Source organism: Schistocerca cancellata, chromosome 5 (assembly GCF_023864275.1).
Source record: "Schistocerca cancellata isolate TAMUIC-IGC-003103 chromosome 5, iqSchCanc2.1, whole genome shotgun sequence".
NCBI lineage: Eukaryota > Metazoa > Arthropoda > Insecta > Orthoptera > Acrididae > Schistocerca > Schistocerca cancellata.
The window spans coordinates 76,014,152-76,037,618 of record NC_064630.1 but is presented as its reverse complement, the minus strand read 5'-3'; the positions used below and the strand labels follow the sequence as shown (position 1 = coordinate 76,037,618).

Below are 23,467 nucleotides of genomic sequence, written 5' to 3'. Positions count from 1 at the left end.
AATTTAGCAAGTAGCACTTATGCAGCACAGCAGTCTGAGTGTGACAGGAAATGACCATTTCAGAGTTGTTGACGGAGAACATGTTACAGTGAGAAAACCTCCGGTATCTATTTCCTCTCTTATTTAAAGTATAAACATCACTGCTTTGCAGTCTTAATGGCTATATCATATATTACTTCTATATATTACTTCTACAGACATAAGCTTTCGATTGTGAGATTTAGTGACGAAAACTTTTTTTTATTATGAAAAAAGCTGACTGACAGACTCTACATATCCTGCAAGGTAAACCACTTCCCAGACAACAGAATGGAACTTGTTATGTTTTCATAGGTGGAGAGGCATTTCCATTATTAAAATACTTCACGTGACTCTACCCTAGATGTAAACTCACTGATGATAAAGTTTTTAACTACAGACTGCCTCATCCTTATCAAACTGTGGAATGTGGATTTGGTATATTGAGTACCAGGTTTCGTGTGTTCTAAGGACCCTTTGATTGTAATCTGGGGACGGAAGACAATAGTGACAGCTATATGTGTGCTGCATGATTATTTGAGGACTCTAAACATTACAGCAAGTGAGCCTGCCGAAGAAGTCGTGGAGCCAATGAGTACCAACCAGCTTCTCTCACCTGCTTTATCTAGGGGCAAAGGCAAGAGTGAAGCTTTACTTATGAGATAAAAATTCAAGAAATATTAATGCTCTGTTCATTGGCAGCTTTAAAGTGAGGCAGCACTAAATTGGTGAAGAAATTACGTCCTCTATGTTCAAAGTTTATTGTGAAGATCCATATGAAACAAGTAAATATAATAATAAGTTATGAATATAATAGAGGGAAACATTCCACGTGGGAAAAATATATTTAAAAAGAAAGATGATGAGACTTACCCAACAAAAGCGCTGGCAGGTCGATAGACACACAAATAAACACAAACATACACACAAAACTCTAGCTTTCGCAACCAACGGTTGCCTCGTCAGGAAAGAGGGAAGGAGAAGGAAAGACAAAAGGATATGGGTTTTAAGGGAGAGGGTAAGGAGTCATTCCAATCCCGGGAGCGGAAAGACTTACCTTAGGGGGGAAAAAAGGACAGGTATACACTCGCACACACACACATATCCATCCATACATATGGGGTAAGTCTTTCCGCTCCCGGGATTGGAATGACTCCTTACCCTCTCCCTTAAAACCCTTATCCTTTTGTCTTTCCTTCTCCTTCCCTCTTTCCTGACGAGGCAACCGTTGGTTGCGAAAGCTAGAGTTTTGTGTGTATGTTTGTGTTTATTTGTGTGTCTATCGACCTGCCAGCGCTTTTGTTGGGTAAGTCTCATCATCTTTCTTTTTAAATATAATAATAAGTTATAAAATTTGTGTAATTCAGTTGTTCCATATTTCTTTCTTTAACTTATTCCTGATTAGGCCAGATGACTGATGTAAACCACTAAGTTTTCCTGAAGTGAACAAATCAGGTATGCCATCGTTAAATGCTTTTTATACGAGCAATGAAGGTGAAGTGTGACCACAGACGTGCACCCTGCCACTGAACGTTCATTAATGGCAGAGTGCAGCCTGGTGAAACAGCTGATACACACTGAGAACACAGACAACACGTGTGACAGAGGCAGAGGAAAACTGTGCTCCTTGGACAGAGTGACAGTGGACTGCCCTGCACCTATGCTGGGTCCGCCTGTTATGCGGTGCCTCTTTGAGGTGAGTGCTTTACAAACGCAGGCCCCCTCTGCTCTGCCTCTGCTGCACGCAATGTATGGCAGGCCAAATAATGTCGGAAAATTATTTAAGTTTTTGTAATTAGTTTTTACTTTGCATAAATGTAGCTTAGGACATTTTCATGAGTTATTAGCTCTGGTGGCAGCCCAAGCACATGCATCTTTATACTGAACTCACCTTCCTAACATTAAGGTTGTAGTTCACAGGGAGGTCCCTTTGAAATTTCCAAGTTAAATCTGCACCTCAAATACCTAAGCTTCATCTGCAAATGTACTGTGATCCCTTTATAAAGCCATCAAACAATGTAAAACCACTGAAGTCTGCAACCTATGCTTAATATGCAAATGTAAGACCAGCCTGTATTTTTTGAATGATTAATTTGGGAACAACCCCTGTTTTATAGTCAGCCAAGTAAGTCAATAAACCGTGGAAATACGAAGAGGTCCTCAGGGGGGTAATCAAATTTTTGAAACTATCTATACGGTGGTTTAAGTTACAGTCCCAAGTACGTGCTAATAATCATTTTGGGTGTTAAGGGTTCTTTACTGCTGCATACTTCCGAATTTCTAGGTGAACAGCCAAACTGACATGTTGATTAGGCAGTTAAGACCTGCAATATGAGTGCAACATTGAGGATTTCTCTCATAAGGAGTATTGTTGCATCACAAATGGCACACAGCAGGATTTCAAATTTGAGACACTGAAACATCCACCTTACAGCCTGTAATTGATGGAATCAGATTTTCTCTTACTGGACCTCTGAACAAACAGCTGCAAGGTTATACATATTTGGAAGATTATGAGATCATGAGCTGTGCCAAACAGTGATAATAAATGTGAAGTAAGTTCTATTTTTGAGGGTTCAGTGACTCTATATACCTATGATATTTTCACACAAAAATTGTATCATAATAGTAACAGAGTGGTGATGGTGGTGGTAGTGGTGGGAGGGGGAGGTAGGGTCTTTGGAACTATGGTTGCTGAGATACGACTCGAGGTCAGACCTGAACTACCACATTTATGACACTGCCAACATTTGCAAGCACTTGAGTGGTTGCCATTGCCAAATGTTTTGTGTACTTATTTTGGCTTTGCGTTATGCATTCTTCATCATTTTCTTATTCTGAAATGAGTCAAGTACACAATTCTGGTCCATTATAGGGTATGAGCATGGCTTTCACAAAATCACATTTGATCAGCAAGTCCTATGACAATTGTGTCCACTTTGCTTTTATAGAAAAACAGAACATTTCTGTAGACAGGCAGTGTGGTAAGAGGGAGTTTGCTCTGATTAGGCCAGCACTGCTTCACATGTTCCTACATCTCTTTGAAATCCAAAGTGATATACCGCCAGGTTGGATTCCATTCTCCTGCATACACCTTTCATTAGTATTTGGAAATTATGAATTGTTAAATTCATGTTTCAGTAATATTGATATGAAAATGTAAGTCATATTCAGACTTATTACAAACCATGCCCAAGGAGACAATCCAACCAAAATATTCACCATCTACAGCAACATTAACGCATAGCATTTGTTATTTTCATTGGGCATTGATAACACATGGCGTACTGAATTTTATCACTTGACTGGTGTTTTATTTCACTTGGAATATGAATAATGTATAGCATATAGAAATTTTACTGCCTGAATTGATGAACTATTACTCCTGACAATAATTATGTTCTCTCCCCCTAATTCCAGTATACATAAACACGGACCCCTCAATAAATATCACATCGAGTAGTGTGGTGTTTGAGAAGCTGAACAGCAGCAACCAAAACTTTAATTCTGACAGTGCGAAATAAAACTCATACAGTGTTATACACAAAACATGTCACTGTCATTGGTTTCTGTATCAGTTTTTCACAAACATATCAGAAGCAGTAACTATTTTCCCAATATGAGCACACTTCCATATTGGTATGTGGCAGAAGAGGTAAAGAAAACATTTAGACTGGAATAAAGGGAGCATGGCAGATGGAGAGCAAATCAATGATGTCACAGTGCATTTCGTGTTTTTCTCTGCACAAAAATTGTTCCATCCCTGTCTTATGTGCACAATAATAATGACGATTTCACACTTCTATCTATGGATCATCATATGTGATTGGAAAGGTTAGTCTTCAAGAATAATTTTCCAGTTGGATGCCAAATTAATACGCTCACCATGTAGTTCATTAAGTTTTGAAGTAGGCCTACTCTAAGCTACACAAAAATTTACAAGCTGTATTGTTTCTATACAGCAATGTAGAATAATACACAAGCTTATATTGTTTGTTTGACGACAATGTATGCCCATTAAATAATGTATTCGAACAGTCATTTTAGTAGTTCCTGAGATATTAAATATTTCTGGCTGTCAGTAGCCTCACACTTTTTGCAGATGATGCTGTTATCTATAATGAAGTACAGTCTGAAAGAAGCTGCAAAAATATTCAGTCTGACCCTAATAAGATTTCAACATAGTGTAAGTTTTAAACTTGCTACAAATGTTCAGAAATGTAAATTTGTGGACTTCACGATACGAAAAAATATAGCATCCTATGACTACAATATCAGTGAGTCACAGCTGGGATCTGCCAACTCATACAAATAGCCTGGTGTATCACTTTGTAATGATATGAAATGGAATGCTCACATATTGTTGACTGAGCACAACGTAGGGAGACAGGGTTTTTTTTTTGTGTGTGTGTGTGTGTGTGTGTGTGTGTGTGTGTGTGTGTGTGTGTGTGTGTGGACGCGCACATGTATTCATGTATTCCCTACAAGGTTGAAAAAGAAAGTTCATTCTGAAAGCTAGCAAAGTTCTATACCTTTTGTTTGTGTACCTATCGATGGTGCAGCACTTCTGCCTTTTGGTCAGTCGTCTCCTTTATTCCTAAATAATTCATAATGCTCACATAGGCCCAGTCATGGGTAAAGCAGTTGGCAGACTTCAGTTCATTGGTAGAATTCTGGGAAAATGCAATCAGTCTGCAAAGGAGATTGCTCACAAATTACTCGTGCAACTCTTCTTGAGTACTGCTCAAGTGCATCAGATCCATACTAAACAGCACTAATAAGGAGAAGTCACTGGCAGTGATGTCAACTTTCACAAACAGTTTATACAGTGAATTAGGTTAAGTTCCAAGTGTTCACAACCTGCAGCCATTCACCCTGGTGGGCTGTCGTTTGTGAATAACTATCAAAAAAATACAGAATTTTGTATGCTGCTCTATAGCTTAACAATTTAAGGACTGCTTGCTTAGAATAATGGATAAGGTGCTAATCTCACATCCAAAAGGTTTTCAATTCGAACCTCATCAGGTACATCGAAAGTTTTTTCATTTTTAAATCTATATCGAAATTACTTTTATCATTATTTTCATTGAGTTAATTGGTTTAAATGTATTTTTTTTCCATTCATGTGCCACAACATATTAGTCATCATATGAAATGCATCATTACCCTTCCTATCAGTCTTCTTCCGCGTGGCCCCCCTGTTCATGTGATTTTGATTACTGTTATGTATGAACTTCCTTTAATTGTTCCATTTTGTCATCTCTCATTTTCGCCCATGTCATTGGATTCATTGTTTCTATTTCTCATTTTGCTTGAATTTCGTTTTACTTAACTCAGCTTTCGTTTAAATCATTATCCATGTTATTTTGTCCATAGCTTAATAAGAAATCACGTTTCATATGTTTACATAAAGACTGCCATCCAAACACAAGTACATCTTGCAATGAAAACTACCTTCTTGACACAACTGCTCAATCAATATAAGTAGATATTTCATCTTTTGTTTTCTAACCAACATATTGGCATATTCAAATGCTTAAACATTATGCTAAATAAATAAATGTAATAAAATTTGCATGCACAAAGATTCCTTGTGGAAGAAGAATGATAGGAAGAAAAAATATGATCAACTGAAGTTGATTAAAATGATAAAATGAATACATATAAAAGAAACTGCAAGTAAACCAATTAACCGAATAAAAATAATAATCAAAATCATTTTGATAACAATTTGAAGACAAAAAAATCAATGTATCTGTCAAGATTCAAACCGAAAACCTCTTGCTTGTGAGGTCAGTACCTTAAGCATTACACTAAGCAACCAGTCTATAAATTGGCACCATTTTTAAGGCTATGGAGCAGCACATGAAATTCCTAAATATTTTTTTGTCGATTACTCGCAAACGAGGGCCCACCAGGGTGAAAGGTTGTACGGTGCAATTCATTGCACCTTAACCTACATTACCATATTGGACTGTTTCAAAAAGTCAGTCCCTCCACAGGGGACCTCTCCATGTAAAAGGAGATACTGAACGTACACAGAGAAGGGCAGCACCACAGGCCACAGGTTTGTTTGACCCAGTTACGCTGAAGAAACTGGAGTAACAGACTTCAAAAGATAGACAAAAGCCATCCCGAGAAAGCCTACTTACAAAGTTTCAAGAAGCAGCTTTAAATTATCCATCTAGGAATATACTACAATCTCCTACTCACATAGGGATTGTGAGGACAAGATGAGATTAATTACAGCTTGCACAAAGGCGTGTAAAGAGGCATTCTTCCTGTGCTCCATATGTGAACAGAGCAGGAAGAAACTCTAAAAATTTTACAATGGCACATAACCTCTACTATGCAATTCACAGTGGTTTGCAGTGTACAGATGTAGATGTCTTATATCCCTAAGATAGGTAACTTTTTCAATTATTATCAAGCTTTCGGCAATTCATTACATTATTATGCAATGGAGTCCATGTTGTAAACCTTAGTGAGTTCTTTAATTCTGAATAAGGTTTCTCTGTGAATGTTTTAAGATATGAGTAAAGGTATTGATCTTGCTCTGTGGAATAAGGCCAGAAAATTGAATATTTTGTCACACTGTCAATAAAACCAGTGATACATTGCTCATGCGGAAGGGATTTCACAATCCACAGTTCAAAAAAAGAAAAAAAGAAAAAGAAAAAAAATGAAAAATGAAAAATAATGTAAGCTTCAAAACACAACAGAAAGGTAAATGAAGTCGAAAACGTATTACATTCCCTAGAACAGACAAGAGTAATAAGACAAATGGTAGCGGAAAACTGAAGAAAACTAATATGGGTGATTAAAAACATGTTGGAGGATGGTGTAGTGCCTGTATCTACCCGTACTCTGCGGTGAAGGTTCAATGAAAAGGGGCTGTGATGCCATCATTCCAACAAGAAGCAGAAACTTAACACAGTAATGAAACAAAAACAACTAGAATGGGCCAAATGTGCAAACACTGGACTGCGGATGACTGGAATAAGGTTACTAATCTACAATATCACGCAACCCCTCCTTTTATAATAAGAGAGACTTCCAAATGTGACACGATTTCTTTTCAGGTTTGCTCCTCTGATGAAACATGTATCCAAATTCTGCAAGACAAAACTGAATTTGAGAGATACAGGAGCTATGAAGAATTCCACAGAGATTGCATACTTCAACAAGTCAAGCATCTTTCATCAGTAATGGTTTGGTCTGTAAAAGTAGCAAAGGAAATGGACGCCTTTATATTGAGAAATGGGCGATGTGTCAAGATCAGTACAGGTCAGTACTGGAATTTCGACTTCTTCCCTAGAGCCAGACAACAATTACACCTTTATCCACGATTCTGCACTATGCCGCAAGAGAAAATCTGTGACTAAATATGTAAATGAGACCGTAATTCAGGGTTTGGATTGGTCGGGGAACTCGCCAGGCCTCAACCCAACTGAAAATGTCTGCAAAGGTCTAGCGGGAATCTGCAAAGGGCGATACACCCAGAAACACACTGGAGGAAAAACTTGACAAAACATGCACAGGACACCTGATTTGGAGAATATATCTAAGAAATGTATTATTAGTATGCCAAGGAGAATTAAAGATTTGATTACAGCTACAGTATTTACTCAAATCTAAGCCGCACTTTTTTTCCGGTTTTTGTAATCCAAAAAACCGCCTGCGGCTTAGAATCGAGTGCAAAGTACACGGAAGTTCTGAAAAATGTTGGTAGGTGCCGCCACAACTAACTTCTGCCATCGAATATACGTAGCGCTACAAGAGGCATGTTTTGCAGGCACAAAGATAAACACTGGCGCCAAAACCTCTTCGTCAGTAAATAAATTTTAAAAAAAGGTGGAAAACGAGCTTTTTTCTCCGCCCCGAGTTTCGACCACTGCACTTTCATACATTATCCAACGAAGTAAATAGAAATTTTGTATTGTTCATCGTCTAGCAGCATTTCAATGTACTACGAAAATCCGACTGGCAAGACTGTTTGAGATGTTTGTCAATATGGGAAACTCTACGTCCTGAATTTTTTCCTACCTGTGAGAAGAGATGGTTGCTACTAGGAACTTTTATGAATTGTGAATCACATGCAGTATTCTCTTCACAATAAGAATAATACGAATATAAACATTTTGCCACGTATTCTTTCGTGTTTGCTGCTGTCTCATTTAAATCCTGTCTGCCTAATAAACTACGAAACTACAGTGAGACAACAGCAAACGCGGAAGAATACACATATCATGTCATGTTCGTCATATTCGTATTATTCTTATGCCTAATAGTGATACAGTCAGAAATGAAGCACGGCAATTGACTAGATTTTTAAATCTAAGATGATTCTAATTTCTGTGCAGAATATAATGGTACTAAAGAGGCGTCTGCAAAGATTTTCAAATGGTGAAAAATGTTCGCTAAACTCTCGTTCAGAACATCTCCCATCATATGCAGTCTATTATTTGGTTCTTGTTGATCATTATCAAATAAAGCAGCAGTGTAAGTAACCTCGCACAATAGCAAGCCACGCCGCGAGCGGCGACAGGCCGTAAACACTCATTATCAGAATGCGACAAACAATGCAAGACACAGTACAGTAATGCATTTTCAGCTTAGAGTGACGTAAACACATAACGGCACTTATCAGATCAAAGAAAAATAAGCAATCAATTCAAACCAGACGAAGCACGTGAAAAAGGAAGGGCACCCGTATAAATACGGACGGAGCGCCTGATGCATAGCAATGTAACTGCTAAGCTTACGACTCGAACCAAACTACTGTAGCTCTATCGTCATTCATTCGACCTAAATTGTGTCTCGTATTATAATGGACCAACATTGTTTCGATTTGGAGGTGCGGCCTAAAACTTTTATCTCCCCTTGAATTTCGAGTCTCAAATTTCGGGTGCGGCTTAGATTCGGGAAATTTTTTTTCCTTTATTTCGAGTCTCATTTTTAAGGTGCGGCTTAGATTCGAGTGCGGCTTAGATTCGAGTAAATACGGTAGATGAGGACATACTGAACACTAAACACTTCGTTTATCTTCATGATTTTTATGTTTTAAAAACTTATTTTAACTTCCAAATAGGTTAGTAAGTTCACAGAAATGTGATACAAGTGATGAACAAAATTTAAGTTCATTAAAAATGACAGGATAAAGTTGCATGATATAACTGCCTTGTCCATTCAGTAAGTATAATAATTTGGCACCCCACTGTAGCATATGTTACTTTGTTGCCATATCAGAGGAACTTTATAGACTTTCTGTTTCACAGAAATTCTAAAAATGATTTACATTTATGTCATTTCTAATGGACAAGGCAACCTAGAAACTTATAACCTGACAATAACTTACCGTGTGTGGGGATATAAGTGCACAAACAGCTGTTGAACCAGATTTGTCTTCACCACTAGCTAACTCAGGAAGGGCTCTCATGCGGGCATCCAGACTAAGGAAACCAGCACGTATTGCTTCTATTACATCATCACTTCTGAACTCTTCTGCACCCACTATACACTCAAGTAGGTGATCTGCACAATGTGCCGACACTCTCTCCCCTGCGTGTCCGTCAAATACGGCAAAGAATGACCAATCTTCCAGTCCTTCACCCAAACCTGTGACGGCACAGTGGGCATCCTCCATTTCGACACGCCAACCTTGCATGCTCGCCACACCGTAACGCAGCCCATTCCCACAGCCATGTTCATTGTGTTTTTCAGTCTTCGGTTTGTCGAGAAATGACCCCATCCTGTCAGATTCGTCTTACCTATGACGATCCTTCATCTGAAAGCAATTGAAATATTAAAGTCTTTAAATACCAGTTGAGATAACATAGAGATTTTGGTTCTTCACTATTGATATACTAAAAAAATACAATAAATATAGTATCACAATCTTACAGGTTTTTAACTAACTTCTATATCTCTGAAGGCAGTGGGGAACAAGTCTATTATCCAACACAGCTCTTTGCAAGGACATCAATATATTTAACGTCATTCATTACTCTACTAAACTGTGTGAAAATCTGCAACACAGTAACAAAACTTTAATGATACTATTGTTTCAAAGCAACATTTTTTCTTCTTCTTTCTTCCACATTGGCAGATAGTACAATACACTCAATATAGCAAAAGGGCATTTCTTTCCTTTCCTTCTAGTGTGTTTATTGGTGTTAGTTTTACCGCTACATCTTGCTTTGATAAGATCCAATTCAATCAAGAACCACAAATTTCAGATGTCTCATACAAATCATACAGTATAAACGTCTATCTGCATGTTCCAGCTTTACTTGAAAAACAATAAGAATAAAACTGCTGGACAACCCTTAGAAAAAAATAGTCTATACAGGGATTGTGCAACAGAAAAATAGCTTTTGGAGTACATATTGCTAAATGGACATTGAAACAAAAGAAGATTTTCATGAAATACCATCATTGTCTTGGTGATGAAAACAGTGTTTCAAAATGTATACATGATACAAAAATCCAATATTTTGCCCTCTTTCAGTGTAAACATTCTACATAACATAGTTCTCATTGTTACATCTATCAGGAAATACTGATATTTGAAGAATTTATGGAGTCCTTAAAAGCAGTACTGCATAAAGTGAAACGTCCCCCCCCCCCCCCCCCCCCCCGCCCCAAAGAAGTGAATAACAGATGTTCACATCTTGATGCCATTTAACAACTAGTCACTAAACATATATGTGATACACAAATAAATTTCAATATTATAACTTGAGCACTATTTCCAAAGAGTCAAACACAGTCACTATGTCGCATCAAGAGGAATGTTCCATACAAGTCATTGGCTTTGGCCAATGACGTACACAGAAGTGACAAAAGTCATGGGACAGCGAATTGCACATATGCAGATGGCACTAGTATCACTTACAAAAGGTATAAAAGGGGCAGCAGCACATTGGTGGAGCTGTTATTTGTAGTCAGGTGATCCATGCGAATAGGTTTCCAATGTGATTATGGCTGCTTGAGAGGAATTAACAGACACTGAATGGGGAATGGTAGTTGGAGTAGATGCGTGGGACATTCCATTTCGGAAATCATAAGGAAATTTAAAATACCAAGATCCACAGTGTCAAAAATGTGCTGACAGTGCCAAATTTCAGGTAATATCTCTCACCAAAGGCAATGCAGCGGCCAACAGACTTCACTTAATGACCAAGAGCAGCAGCATTTAAGTAGAGTTTCTATGTTAACAGACAAGGAACACTGTGTGAAGCAACCACAGAAATCAATCTGGGATGCACGACAAACATATCTGTTAGTGCAGTGTGACAAAATTTGGTGTTAATGGGCTACAGCAGCAGACGACTGAAGCGAGTGCCTTTGCTAACAGCAGAATAAATTCCTTCTCCACATTGGTTGGACCCAAGACAACTGGAAAACCATGGGCCGATCAGATGAGTCCTGATTTCAGGCTGTAAGAGATGATGGTAGGGTTCAAGTGTGGTGCATACTCCATGAACCTATGGACCCAAGTTGTCAAAAAAGCACTGTGCAAGCTGATGGTCGCTCCATAACGGTGTGGGCTGTGTTTATGTGGAGTGGACTGAGTCCTCTTGTTCAACCAAAAATGGTTATGTTCAGCTACTTTGAGACCATTTGCAGCCATTCACGGACTTCATGATCCCAAACAATGACGGAATTTTTATGGATGACAATGCACCACGTTACCGGGCCACAATGGGTCACAACTAGTTTGAAGAACACTCTGGACAGTTCAAGCAAATGATATGGCCACCCAGATTGCCTGGCATGAATCACATCAAAACATTTATAGGACATAATCGAGAGGTCTGTCCGTGCACAAAATCCTGCGCTGGCAGCACTTTCGCAATTATGGATGGCTATAGAGGCAGGCAGCATGGCTCAATATGTCTGCAAGCAACTTCCAATGACTTGTCGAGTCCATGCCATGTCAAGCTGCTGCACCCCATGGGCAAAAGGAGGTCCAATACAATGTTCGGAGGTCCCATGATTTTTGTCACCTCAGTGTACTGTTAATGGCTGCTGTCATTTTACTTTTTAGTGCATATATTCACAGTTTAGTTATTAGCTGCCAAAGCCAATGAATACGAAGCAAACAAGACATGAAAAAAATAAATAAATAAATAAAATAAAATAAACTGGTTGTGGTGACAGACTGACCCGGGCTTAGCCTGAGTTACAGGTTAGGTTGGAAGGTAACAGTTTGGTTGCGAGTGGCAAAGCCAACGAATGTGACAATAAAGAAACCTGGTTGTGGTGACAGTCTGATCTGTAGCTTAACCTGTTAGAAAAAAAATTGCCAATAACATCACATTAAAGTGGTCATACTGTTGGTCACGTTTCCTATGTCTACATCAACATCCGCAAGACGATAAAATTACAGACTCTACTGGCTTTTATTGTGATTATTAGATATCGGGCCAAAAAAAGATAAGAAACAAGTTCCTAGAAAAAGATCTTTCACGAGATAGTGGCAATAGAAGCATTCAGCTTGTTTCTCCACACGTTGAAGTACAGCAGACAGTGTCTGGTATTGCATTACCACAAATCAGAAAGAGAGCCCTTCTCCTTTTGTAGAGTGCTAACAACATCCACATAGTCTGACTAATCTATAAAGCTATTTTAGTCATTTAGAGCAATATATCTGAATATAAAGCCAGAGAGACATTTAGACTTTCATGATACTGTGATGTGCAGTGTAACTGGTGTACACGGTAAACTCAACAGGGGAGGTGAAGCAAGTGGTTTAAGAGGACAACACTATGAGTTTTGGCAGGCAAAGTTCTACAAATAAAAGGAAACAGAGCAAAAAGAGCCAAGGAGGCAAATAAATAAATCATGAGAGGTATGAAATAAGAATAGAAAAGAAAAAGAACAGAGGGGAAAGGATGGGATAGGAAGGTACGAAGAAGAAAGTGTGTTCAATGTCTCCTGTTTCATATATGGTAATTGGTCCAAGTTCATCAAACTAGTTGCTCTGGCACTCCTATGTGGTTTCCTTTACAGATGTTACACTTTCCCAGAGTCAATATAAGTTTCCATTTGTCTTCCGTATCACCAGTTTCACATATTCATCCTACTTCACATCATTTCTTGTTGTTACATCCAAATACTCAAACAAAGTGATGAGCTAAAGGAGTAGAAAATGAGAAATTTCAAGTAGTAACTGACTGAAATGTGGTTTCTGGTTACCTTATATAGCAGTGATACAGGCTATGATGTCATCGGTTCTTCATCCATCATCATATAAGGCACTATTATGCCTTGTGTCTGCATGCCTACTTTAATCTCGTGATGGTTGGGTTCCACTCTGTATTCAGATTCAAACTGCTGTTGTTATTCATTATGTTTTTGTCTACGGTGACTTTTACTACACTATACTTGAAACTGTTACCATTTGTGATGATAGAAATGTGACACTGAGTGCAATTTTGTATCAATTTTTTCCACTACATGTTCAACTACCACAAGTCTCTCTGAATAATGTGGTCACAAACATCTCACATTCAATCTGGCATTCTACTGTGCACAAGTTCTATCTACTATAGAACTGTCTGCACTTACATGGTACTTTGTAAATTCTTTAAATTCAGTAGAGTACTTTCTTTCGCACGTCTCATGAGGCTGACTTTACATTATGTCTGTTCAGGTGATGGCTTATCTTTCCCATCACAAACCATGGAATGGCAAGAACACAAGCTTTTTACTTTCCTCCTCAGCAATATTCTGCTTGCAGATACCTCCCAAAATTAATTGCAATATTCATCTGTTCCCATATTCAATTTCACAGAATACTTTTATTACGCAGTTCTGTACTCTTGCCACATTTCCAGCATCAGAGAGCACTTCTGCTCAACAAATCAAGCTTCTCGTAACACCATTGACAGGGAGAGTAAACATCTGACACTTTTACTGTTCTCTGGTTCAGTGACAGGGAGATTTACAGCTTCTGAAGACATAACATCATGTCAATCTTTAGGCTTCTAGCTAAAACATATCAACTTGTGAAATGCTCATTGAAGACCGCTCATAAGTGCTTCTGAATATGCTACCCAGGAAATCAGCGGTAGCTGAACGTGAACTAAAAATTGGCAGAAAATGGCATTCAATGACACCACTACCTTCACCAGGACTAACAGTTTCTGGGAAAATATAATAAAAATAATCTATAGAGATCAAAATAACAATAATAAATTATTAGGCAGAACTGATGGCCAGTACTTAAATAGTAGAGTCCCATTAATCCGAACTAATTGGGACCGTACCTTGCTTGGATTACCGATTTGTTCGGATTAGCCGGACTTACGGCGACAAGTTTCTCGAATGAAGTATACCAAGCATATAAGTACGTACACCACGGTAACAAATGGCAACAAGTGTGGGAACAATGGCTCACTCTCACTCCCTCCCCTGGTTGTTGTGCATTGTTGAGACCTTTGTGGTGTCTGAAGTCAGTGCACTGCCAGTTGGCTCGCAAAGCGCTTGGTTATGTTAGTTATCGATCGCTGGCATCTGTAAGAGTTATATTGTATTTGTTCAGGTGTAGTGGTGTACATAATTTCGTCATGAGTAATTGGAAACCTACAACGTTAACTCTCAAAGGAAAACTGAATGCTTTGAAGCGGATAGACAATGGTGAGATTGTATCTAAACTGGTAACGGAACTGGGTGTTTGTAAAGCAACCATTTGTGGTTGGATGAAGAACCGAGTGAAGCTTGGACAGTCCTGTGCAACGTCTTCAGGAGAAACAGTTGAAATTCAGCTGACTTTGAAACAGTCACAGTGCGATAAAGTGGATGAAGCTCTTTTCCTTTGGTTTACACAGGAAAGAAAAAGGGGAACCCCTTTGAGTGGAGTCCTGGTTCAGGAGAAGGCTGTTTACCTAAACAAGTTAATGAATGGTGATGAGTCTTTTAGTTCAAGTACTGGTTGGTTGGACAGATTCAAAAAAACGTCATAGAATCCATCAGATAATAATTACTGGAGAGAAGCTTTCTTCCGACCTTGATGCAGTGAAGGAATTACTTGGGTGAGCTTGTAAGAATGATAAGAGAGGGAAAGTATTCTCCTCAACAAATTTATAACACTGACCAGACTGGTCTTAATTTTAGAGCATTGCCAACAAAAAGCCTGGCATCAAAAGCAGAAGACCATGCTCCTGGTTTTAAAATGTGCAAAGATTGTGTGATTTTTATTAGTGTGCAGCAACGCTGCTGGTAATCACAAGCTGCCTTTAATGCTGATCGGCAAATCTGCTAGGCCCAGAGCTTTTAAAACTGCAACATGAATTCCCTGCCCATATATTATCACAACCAGAAAAAAGCATAGATGGATGGTAAGCTGTTCAAAGAATGGTTTCACGGCAAGTTTGTTCCCTCTGTTCGACAGTACTCTAAGGAAAAATCATTTGTCTCCCTCGGCAATCCTTTTGATTGATAATGTGCCATCTCGCCCCAGCACTGAGGAATTATGTGATGGAGAAATTGTGGCGAAGTTTTTGTCGCCGAATGTTACACCACTTCTACAGCCGATGGACCAGGGCATACTGCAAACGTTAAAGCTGATTTACAGAAAACAATTTTTAAGAATGCTGGTATAAGATGATAGCATTCCTTTAATGGACAAAATAGAAAAGACCAATGTGAAGGATGTTGTTTATTGGGCCACTGAGGCACGGCAGAATATTTCAGAAAATACTCTGAGAAAATTGTGGGGAAAACTGTGGACATGTCTTGAATTTCAGGACAACCTAGTTGAAAAGGAAGAGGAAAATCTACTACAAATGATACAGACAAACCCTGGATGTGAAAAAGCTAGTGAAGGAGACAAACATGTGTGGATGGCAGTGGATGGGGCATGTGTGGAGAACCTGCTTTTGTGTTAAGTTTGTCTATCAAACCGTGTGTGACAAATGAGGTGGTTGCCGTAGAAATTTGAAAGAGGGGGTGTTCTGTGTAGACTGTAAGTTATGGTTTCATTGGGGTGAATGTAGCGGCGAGGAAACGAGGGTAGAAAATGAGGCTCTTCCATAGCAGTGTAGGAAGGACAGAAAAATTGCTGAACAGGAGGCAAAAATTTGTGCCCTTAAGGCTGAATTAGATAACGCAAACTTGGAATTATGTAGGTTAAGGAAGGAAAAAAAGAGACTGGGAACTGGGAAAAGGTAGCAAGCAAAGGGCAAAATAGAGAAACACTTGAAAAAACTCCAGAAATTCAATTAGTAAATCAGTTTGGCTTGCCATCTGAAGTGGAGGAAGGGCCTCATCTAGATGTAGTTGAAAGTAGGTTGAAGCAGAATATTACCTTAAAGAAAAAAAGACAGGTCGGGATCAAACCAGAATAGGAAAAGAAGAATTCTGCTTATAGGCAGCAGTTATGGGAGGGGTGTGGGCCAGCAGCTTCAGGAGAAATTAGGTGCAGGGTACCAGGTCACACGTTTTGTGAAACCAGGTGACAGAAAACTTAGGTCAGCTATGCAGGGACTTTGAGAAGGAAGGTCAGGTAATTATGGTTGGGGAAACAGAAACAGCCTGGCTATGAATCCAATATACAGTATTGGGAGTGACCTGGATAAAATAGGAGCAGAAACTGAGCACACACATGTGGGGTTCGTGGAGGTCTTTCAGTGCCATGATCAGCCCTGGGTAAACACTGCTGTAAGGCATGTTAAAACTGAGCTGAATAGGATGCTCCAGACACCGGCAAAATCTCACAGAAGTGTTGTTCCAGTAAATGCTATTGATAGGTGGGGAAATGGCCTGCACCTGAATAGGATGGGAAAAAATAAGTTAGCTTCTCTGTTAGCAGAAACTGTAAGGGGGTCCACAGACACACAAGGGGTGATCCCTGTGGTTAATGGGTCCTGCCAGACAGATTTTTTTAAGTTAAAGCCAAAGTCCAGACAGATGACAATTAAGATAAATAGAATAAAAGAAACTTCATTCACAGTAAATAGGGGTGAGGTCAGTATCAACTTACTTCATCAAAATATCAGGGGAATAAAAAATAAAATAGATGAGCTATTAGTGTGTTTAGACGATTAAAAATAAGAATGAGATTGATATACTGTCTGTCTGAACACCATGTAACTGTGGGCATAGATAGTGTCAGTATAAGTGGGTATAATTTAGCATCCTACACATTTAGATCTAGGATGGATGAAGAAGGAGCAGCCATTTTCATAAAACGGGTATATATGCAAAACTCTAGAAGCAAACAAATTTGGTGTTGATCAGCACTTTGAGATTTGTGCGTGTGCACTTCAGCTAGATAATGTATATATGATAATATATTAGCAACAGTGTACAGGTCCCCATTAGGAGACTGGAAGCTATTCATAAAAAAGTTTGATTCCCTATTATGCTGTCTGTCAGACAAAAAGAAGAAGTTATTAATCTGTGGTGATTTCAATGTAAACTTTCTAAATAATTCTGCAAGGAAAAGTGAACTAGAAGTGTTATTAACAACATACAACTTACAAGTAGTGATCAATTTCCCTACACGTATAGCTCAAGACAGTAGCACGCTAATAGATAATGTATTTGTATACAAAGAGGATGTAAAACAAACACATGCTTTCCCTGCGGTAAATGGATTGTCAGACTATGATGATGCACAACTGATTAACTTATAAAACCTAACAGGGAGTACAGTTTGGAAACCATTAAGTAAAAGTGTAAGGTTGCTCAACCCAGTATCTATAGGCACTTCAAAGAAAGCTTCAGAAATGTTAGTTGGGGAGATGTATATAATGAGCCAAATGCTAATGATAAATGAAACATATTTCTTGATAAATTTATATCCCTTTTTGAACATTGTTTCCCAAAGAAAATTACTAAATGTAACACCACACACTTTTCTGAGAAACCTTGGATTACTATAGGTATTAAAGTGTCTTCAGTAAGGCAATTAAGAAATATGTTTGTTGGAGAAGGAATTAACAACTCCGTCAATAAAATAAAACCAATATGGAATGTTGTTAGAAGGGAAACAGGAAAAATAACCACTGGGGTAAGTGGTATTACTATTAAGGAGAACGAGATCATCCTAATCAACAGTACACAGGTAGCTAATGTATTTAACAACCATTTCTTAAGTGTAGGAGAAAAAATTGGTGAGAACAGTTCAAAAGAAAAAGCCAGGCAGTACATGGAAGAGTCCATTTTGAAAAAAATTTAGTCAGATTAAGTTTCACCTAACAGCCTCTTGTGAAATAAGTAAATTATTAAATCTTTGAAAAATAAATGTTCTGTTGGAGTAGATGACATCTCTAATAAGATATTAAAACAATGTGGAGCAATTACAGCTGATGTTCTGAGACACATATGTAATGCATCATGAACTCATGCCATTGTCAGGCCACTCTACAAAAAGGGGGACACCACAGATTTCAATAATTACAGGCCAGTATCCTTGCTTACAGCATTTTCAAAAATCTTTGAGAAAGCAATGTGCTCAAGAGTGGTTAGCCATCTCAACAGTAATGGGAATCACAGTTTGGATTTCAAAAATGCTGTTCCACTGAGACAGCAATACACAATTTCACTGTCCACATAACAGAGTCTTTAAATAGTAAAATGTCACCAATAGGAATTTCCTGTGACTTGCCCAAAGCATTTGATTGTGCGAACCATGACATTATGTTACAGAAATTACAGTTCTGTGGTATAAATTGAATAGTGTATGAGTGGTTTAAGCCATACCTACAGAACAGGAAGCAAAAAGTTTCCTTATATAGGTCAAGTGATTTAAATAAGTTTGCCACTTCATCTAACTGGGGTGAAATTACATTAGGTGTTCCACTGGGTTCAATCATGGGTCCCCTTCGTTCTTGATGTATGTGAACTACCTCCCTTCCTACCTGAAACAGGAAGCTGAACTGACACTGTTTGCTGATGATACAAGCATCATTATTAATCCGGTAAAAGAAACTCCAATTGAAAATGATATAAATAAGGTTTTTGGAAAAGACATTAATTGGTTTTCTGCAAATGGGCATGCTCTAAACTTTAAAAAATCACAGTACATCCAATTTTCTGCTGCAAAAAGTACAGTTCCTTTAGCAAATATAACACATCGACAGAAGTCAGTAGACATGATAGAGCACACTAAGTTTTTGGGTGTACACATAGATGAGAATCTTAATTGGAAAATTCATATTTTGGATCTTCTAAAGCGACTAGGTTCAGCAACTTTTGCAATCAGAATAAGTGCCAGTTTTGAGGATGTAGAAATTAGTAAGCTAACATATTTTGCATACTGTCACTCTCTGATGTCATATGGAATAATATTTTGGGGTAGCTAAATGGACAAATAGTATTCACTGCTCAAAAGAAAGTGGTTAGAATAATGTGTGGATTTCATAGTTGCACATCTCGTAGGCATCTTTTTAAAAGATTGGGAATTCTTACAAAAGCCTCACAGTACATTTACTCACTAATGAAATTTGTTCTCAACAATGTGGACCAGTTTAAAAACAACAGTGACATTCATTCTGATACCAGAAAAAAGAAAGACTTACATTATCCTTTACTCAAACAATCTTTGGCACAGAAAGGGGTAAAATATGCTGCTATAAAATTTTTCGACAAATCACCAGATGAAATAAAATGTCTGACAGACAGCAGTAACAGCTTCAAAAATAAATTGAAATCATATCTCCTTGACAACTCCTTCTATACCATAAATGAATTCTTGAATAAGAATAAATAAATCTATAAATATAGTATATGCATTTTGTGCCATTTAAGGAAATGGGGTAAATAACAGAAATATTAATCCTTAAATTTAAAAAATCTTGTTTCATATGTGCATTTGAGACGTTCCACATCATAACAGCTATCATACCGTGCAATTGATCAAAGGAACACACAACCAACTAACTAACCAACCAACCTTACTGGCGCTGATTTAGTTGCTGCCGTGACTCAAGACCAGGAAGAAGTGGACTGCTGTGACATAAGTGACAATGAGCCTGAAAGCAACAAAGGAGAGCTGGTGCCACACAGTGACACACCAGAAGCCCTGGACCTCGCGCTACATTATTTAGGGCAACAGCCCACTGCTGCATCTGCTGATTTGATGTTTATGAGGCGATGGCATAACTATGCGTCATATGAGGGACTGTCTTCATTATGCCAAAAAACAATGATTGAGTTTTTGTCTTCTAAAAAGTAGTGATAAAATGTCCACAGTATTTTAGTAAGTTTGACAGCTTTTCTTTCATTGTCGTGCATTGTTTAAACCTAATGTTTTCTTGCCATTTTTTCTAATAAATGTTTACTGTACTGCGTAAATTAAAATAGTGTGTATGTACAGCAGTTTATCCCACAGTTTTCCATAATTAGACTAACATTTTTCATGTTTGGATTAACCGAATGCTCGGATTAGCGAGACTCTGCTGTACTTTCATGAGACAAAATGTTTATTACTGCTGATAGAAACACATAAAAGTAAAAGTGACACACTATCTAGTTTTTGGAATAAATAACTGCTTCGTTAGTGAGAGGAGAGGGTAAGTTTGAGGAAGTTTAAAAAGGAAGGGCAGGTCACTGACCCCAGGACAAGAGAGAGATCCACCAGTAGTGAGGATGAGTTTATATACCTTCCTTAGAGACTAGTATCAGAAACAAAACACATGTGCTTCACCAACAACCTTTTCTAGGCTCTCCTGTCCCACATCTACTCCACAGGTCTCATTCGCAAACAATTTTCCCATGCAGTATCCTTCTCTCATCCTCCAACTCCATTATATTTTCATATAATATTTTCTGTCCTAATTGTTAATTGCACTGTTCAGTTCCCTCCCCACTAACCCATATTTACTTCTCACACTGTCTTTCACTATGGACTGAAGTCGTCAGCACAGTGCTAACTGGTGTACGAACTCTGACCTACTCTCTAGCGTTTCTTCCTCCATGTTTATCCTCATCCGCACTACAGGTCCAAGTGAGCTGCTCTTCCTTTTTCCAACTTTCCCAACTTATCCTTCTCTCCTCCTCGACAAAGAAACTAAGTATTGTGAATGCTATGTAGTGTCTCCATTACTGTACGAGAGTACTGGCAATTCTACATATTGTGCCTCCTGAAAGTCAGTGTTGACTGTCTGCATATACTTTATTGGTTTTCTCAGCTGAATCTTCCTTTGATACAAAATACTTAACTCTATCAACACACACAGTGATTTGAGTGCAGCATGGAACCCAGTCATTTTGAGGTCAAATCAGGTGTGGCAGAAACAGGATGAAAATGTTGCCTTATATGGTGATGGACAGAGCATTAGTAGCATCATGTCAAGTACCACAGCTATATTAAAAATTGAGCTTAGAGTCTAACCTTTCATACATTGATTTTTCCTCACTTTTATATATAACTTTTGACTCGGCATTAACCAGACCACAATTCTTAATCACAAAATGATAAATTGTCCTCCACAATTACTCCTGATGAAAGTTTGTATATCATCAAGGGAATATCCTGTACAAGCAGATGTTACATGCATCCTCACAATAATGTGATGCCATCTCTACAATGTGTGTAATCAGCTTAGGAAACCTTCAGAAGCATCATTTACAAATTTGTAACATATATTTTTCAAGAACACTCACTAACTTCAGAAATTCTTGCTCCAAAAAAATAAAATTTATCATACACAAAAATAAGCAGTGTAAAACATGAACTGGTCTTCCCTCCAGCCCATAAATTTTTGCCACAATCCTTACAGAGTTTTTAACGAATTAAAGTGTGATTCTGTAATATTCATGGCTTATACTTTACAGGAATCTCAGAACCATGTAATTCTCTGTGAAATGCAGCCGCAAAAGCCAACATGCTATCAAAGCATATTACTATTATTCTATACTAAGGAGTGGCTAAATTACACCAAAATTCTTGGCTTAATAGGTTAAGATTAAATTGTTGGGAGAGTTATAAACTGAAAACAATAACTCCACAACTGCAAACAGAATTCACTATCCTTCATCGTTCATGCATCTGTTGAAACAGTTATTCAACTCGTTCAGAATACCTTCGACAAGTCATAGTATTATGAAAAGGATAGTTGATGCTCATCATTTTTGTTTTTTGACAGTCTTTTTGTTGTACCTATCTGTGACTCAGCATCTCCGCTATATGATGAGTAGCAACTATCCTTTTCATATTTTACATTCCATCCTGGATTTTCCCTTGTTTGATTTGACAATACAGCAATAGATTTAAGCTGCAAACTACACATCTTTATCACAGAACAAGAAACATGGTTAGGTGGCTTAACTATTTCTCGACTGGACTGCTGTGTGACTGACGAAGCGATAAGTGGATGTATTTAATCAATTTTGTTTTATCGCCTATTCTGTGATACTGATAATCAAAGGATCTTCAATGAAAGTTTAAGTTTTTCATGCACAAACTACAGTCTCTAGTAGACCTATCTACAGTTCATACAATAACTCATTTCTTACCTGATGTGAAGATAGTATTATTAAAAAAAAAAAAAAAGAAAAAAAAAGAAAAAAAAAAAAAAAAAAAAAAAAGAAAAGGTAATGTAATAATGGATAACACACAATGAAAGGGCTAAAGAAGAATATTCGATACTAATCATCAGCTATGACCAGCAACACAGGAAACATACAACAAACATAAACAACATGACGACAATAACATGACGACAATAACATGACAGGACAATGAAATAATTTTCCAATGGGCTAAGTTACAAATCAGTGTGTAACCACAACCAGGGTTTTTTTCCCCATATTCACTGGCTTTGCCAACCAATAAATAAGACTGTGAAAATATGCACCAAAAGTTGACATCACAGCTACCATCAGGTCACTGATCAAAACTGACAAATAGTGTACAATTTTCCTCTTGATCCAATAAAAGTGTCAGGTCATGTCGTTCATGTGAATTCAATTACAAACATCACTTTCTAAACACTATATAATTGCAGTTTAGTGCAAATTGTGTAGGTAAAAGATTTGGCACGTTAAAACCTGGCCCTACACATGAAACGAAGGTGCAATAGCAATACAGAGTGAACTTAATAAATCCTTAGGGCAGTGTTATATTAAATGGATAATCAAAGTGGGTCACCATAAACCCAGAAAGTATTGTCATAAAAAAAGTTATTGATCATATTACTGCAACTCCACATATTTATTTCCACATCTAGTAGAGGCTCAGCCCACATACCAAGGAACAACTGCTAGCGCATTTGGAGTGAAAGGTTGTATACAATTATTTATACTGAAGTCTTCTGCTTTCAAACACTTACTTTTATATGAAGTAAGTTTCTGATAAAGACTTGCTTTCCTGAAATGCTAGTCCACAAAAAGCTCCACTCACAAGCATAAGATCTGGGTCGGCATAGTAAGTGTTAACATTTCATAATCCCGCGGGTTAAGCCTGTGTCTGATGAATGTTACAAAACTGATACTG

At 37.9% G+C, this 23,467-nt stretch overlaps 1 protein-coding gene across 6 annotated transcripts in view; it reads right to left on the bottom strand.

The window, feature by feature from the left end:
- The window catches only part of LOC126187647 (protein phosphatase 1B), a 253,308-nt gene that overhangs the window by 226,993 nt on the left and 2,848 nt on the right, over positions 1 to 23,467 (bottom strand). For all 6 annotated transcript variants that reach the window (XM_049928851.1, XM_049928852.1, XM_049928849.1 and 3 more), the window contains one exon: positions 9,377 to 9,805. In XM_049928851.1, coding sequence (XP_049784808.1) covers positions 9,377 to 9,769 — 393 coding nt within the window. In that variant the 5' untranslated portion in view covers positions 9,770 to 9,805. The remainder of the gene's footprint in view (positions 1 to 9,376; positions 9,806 to 23,467) is intronic.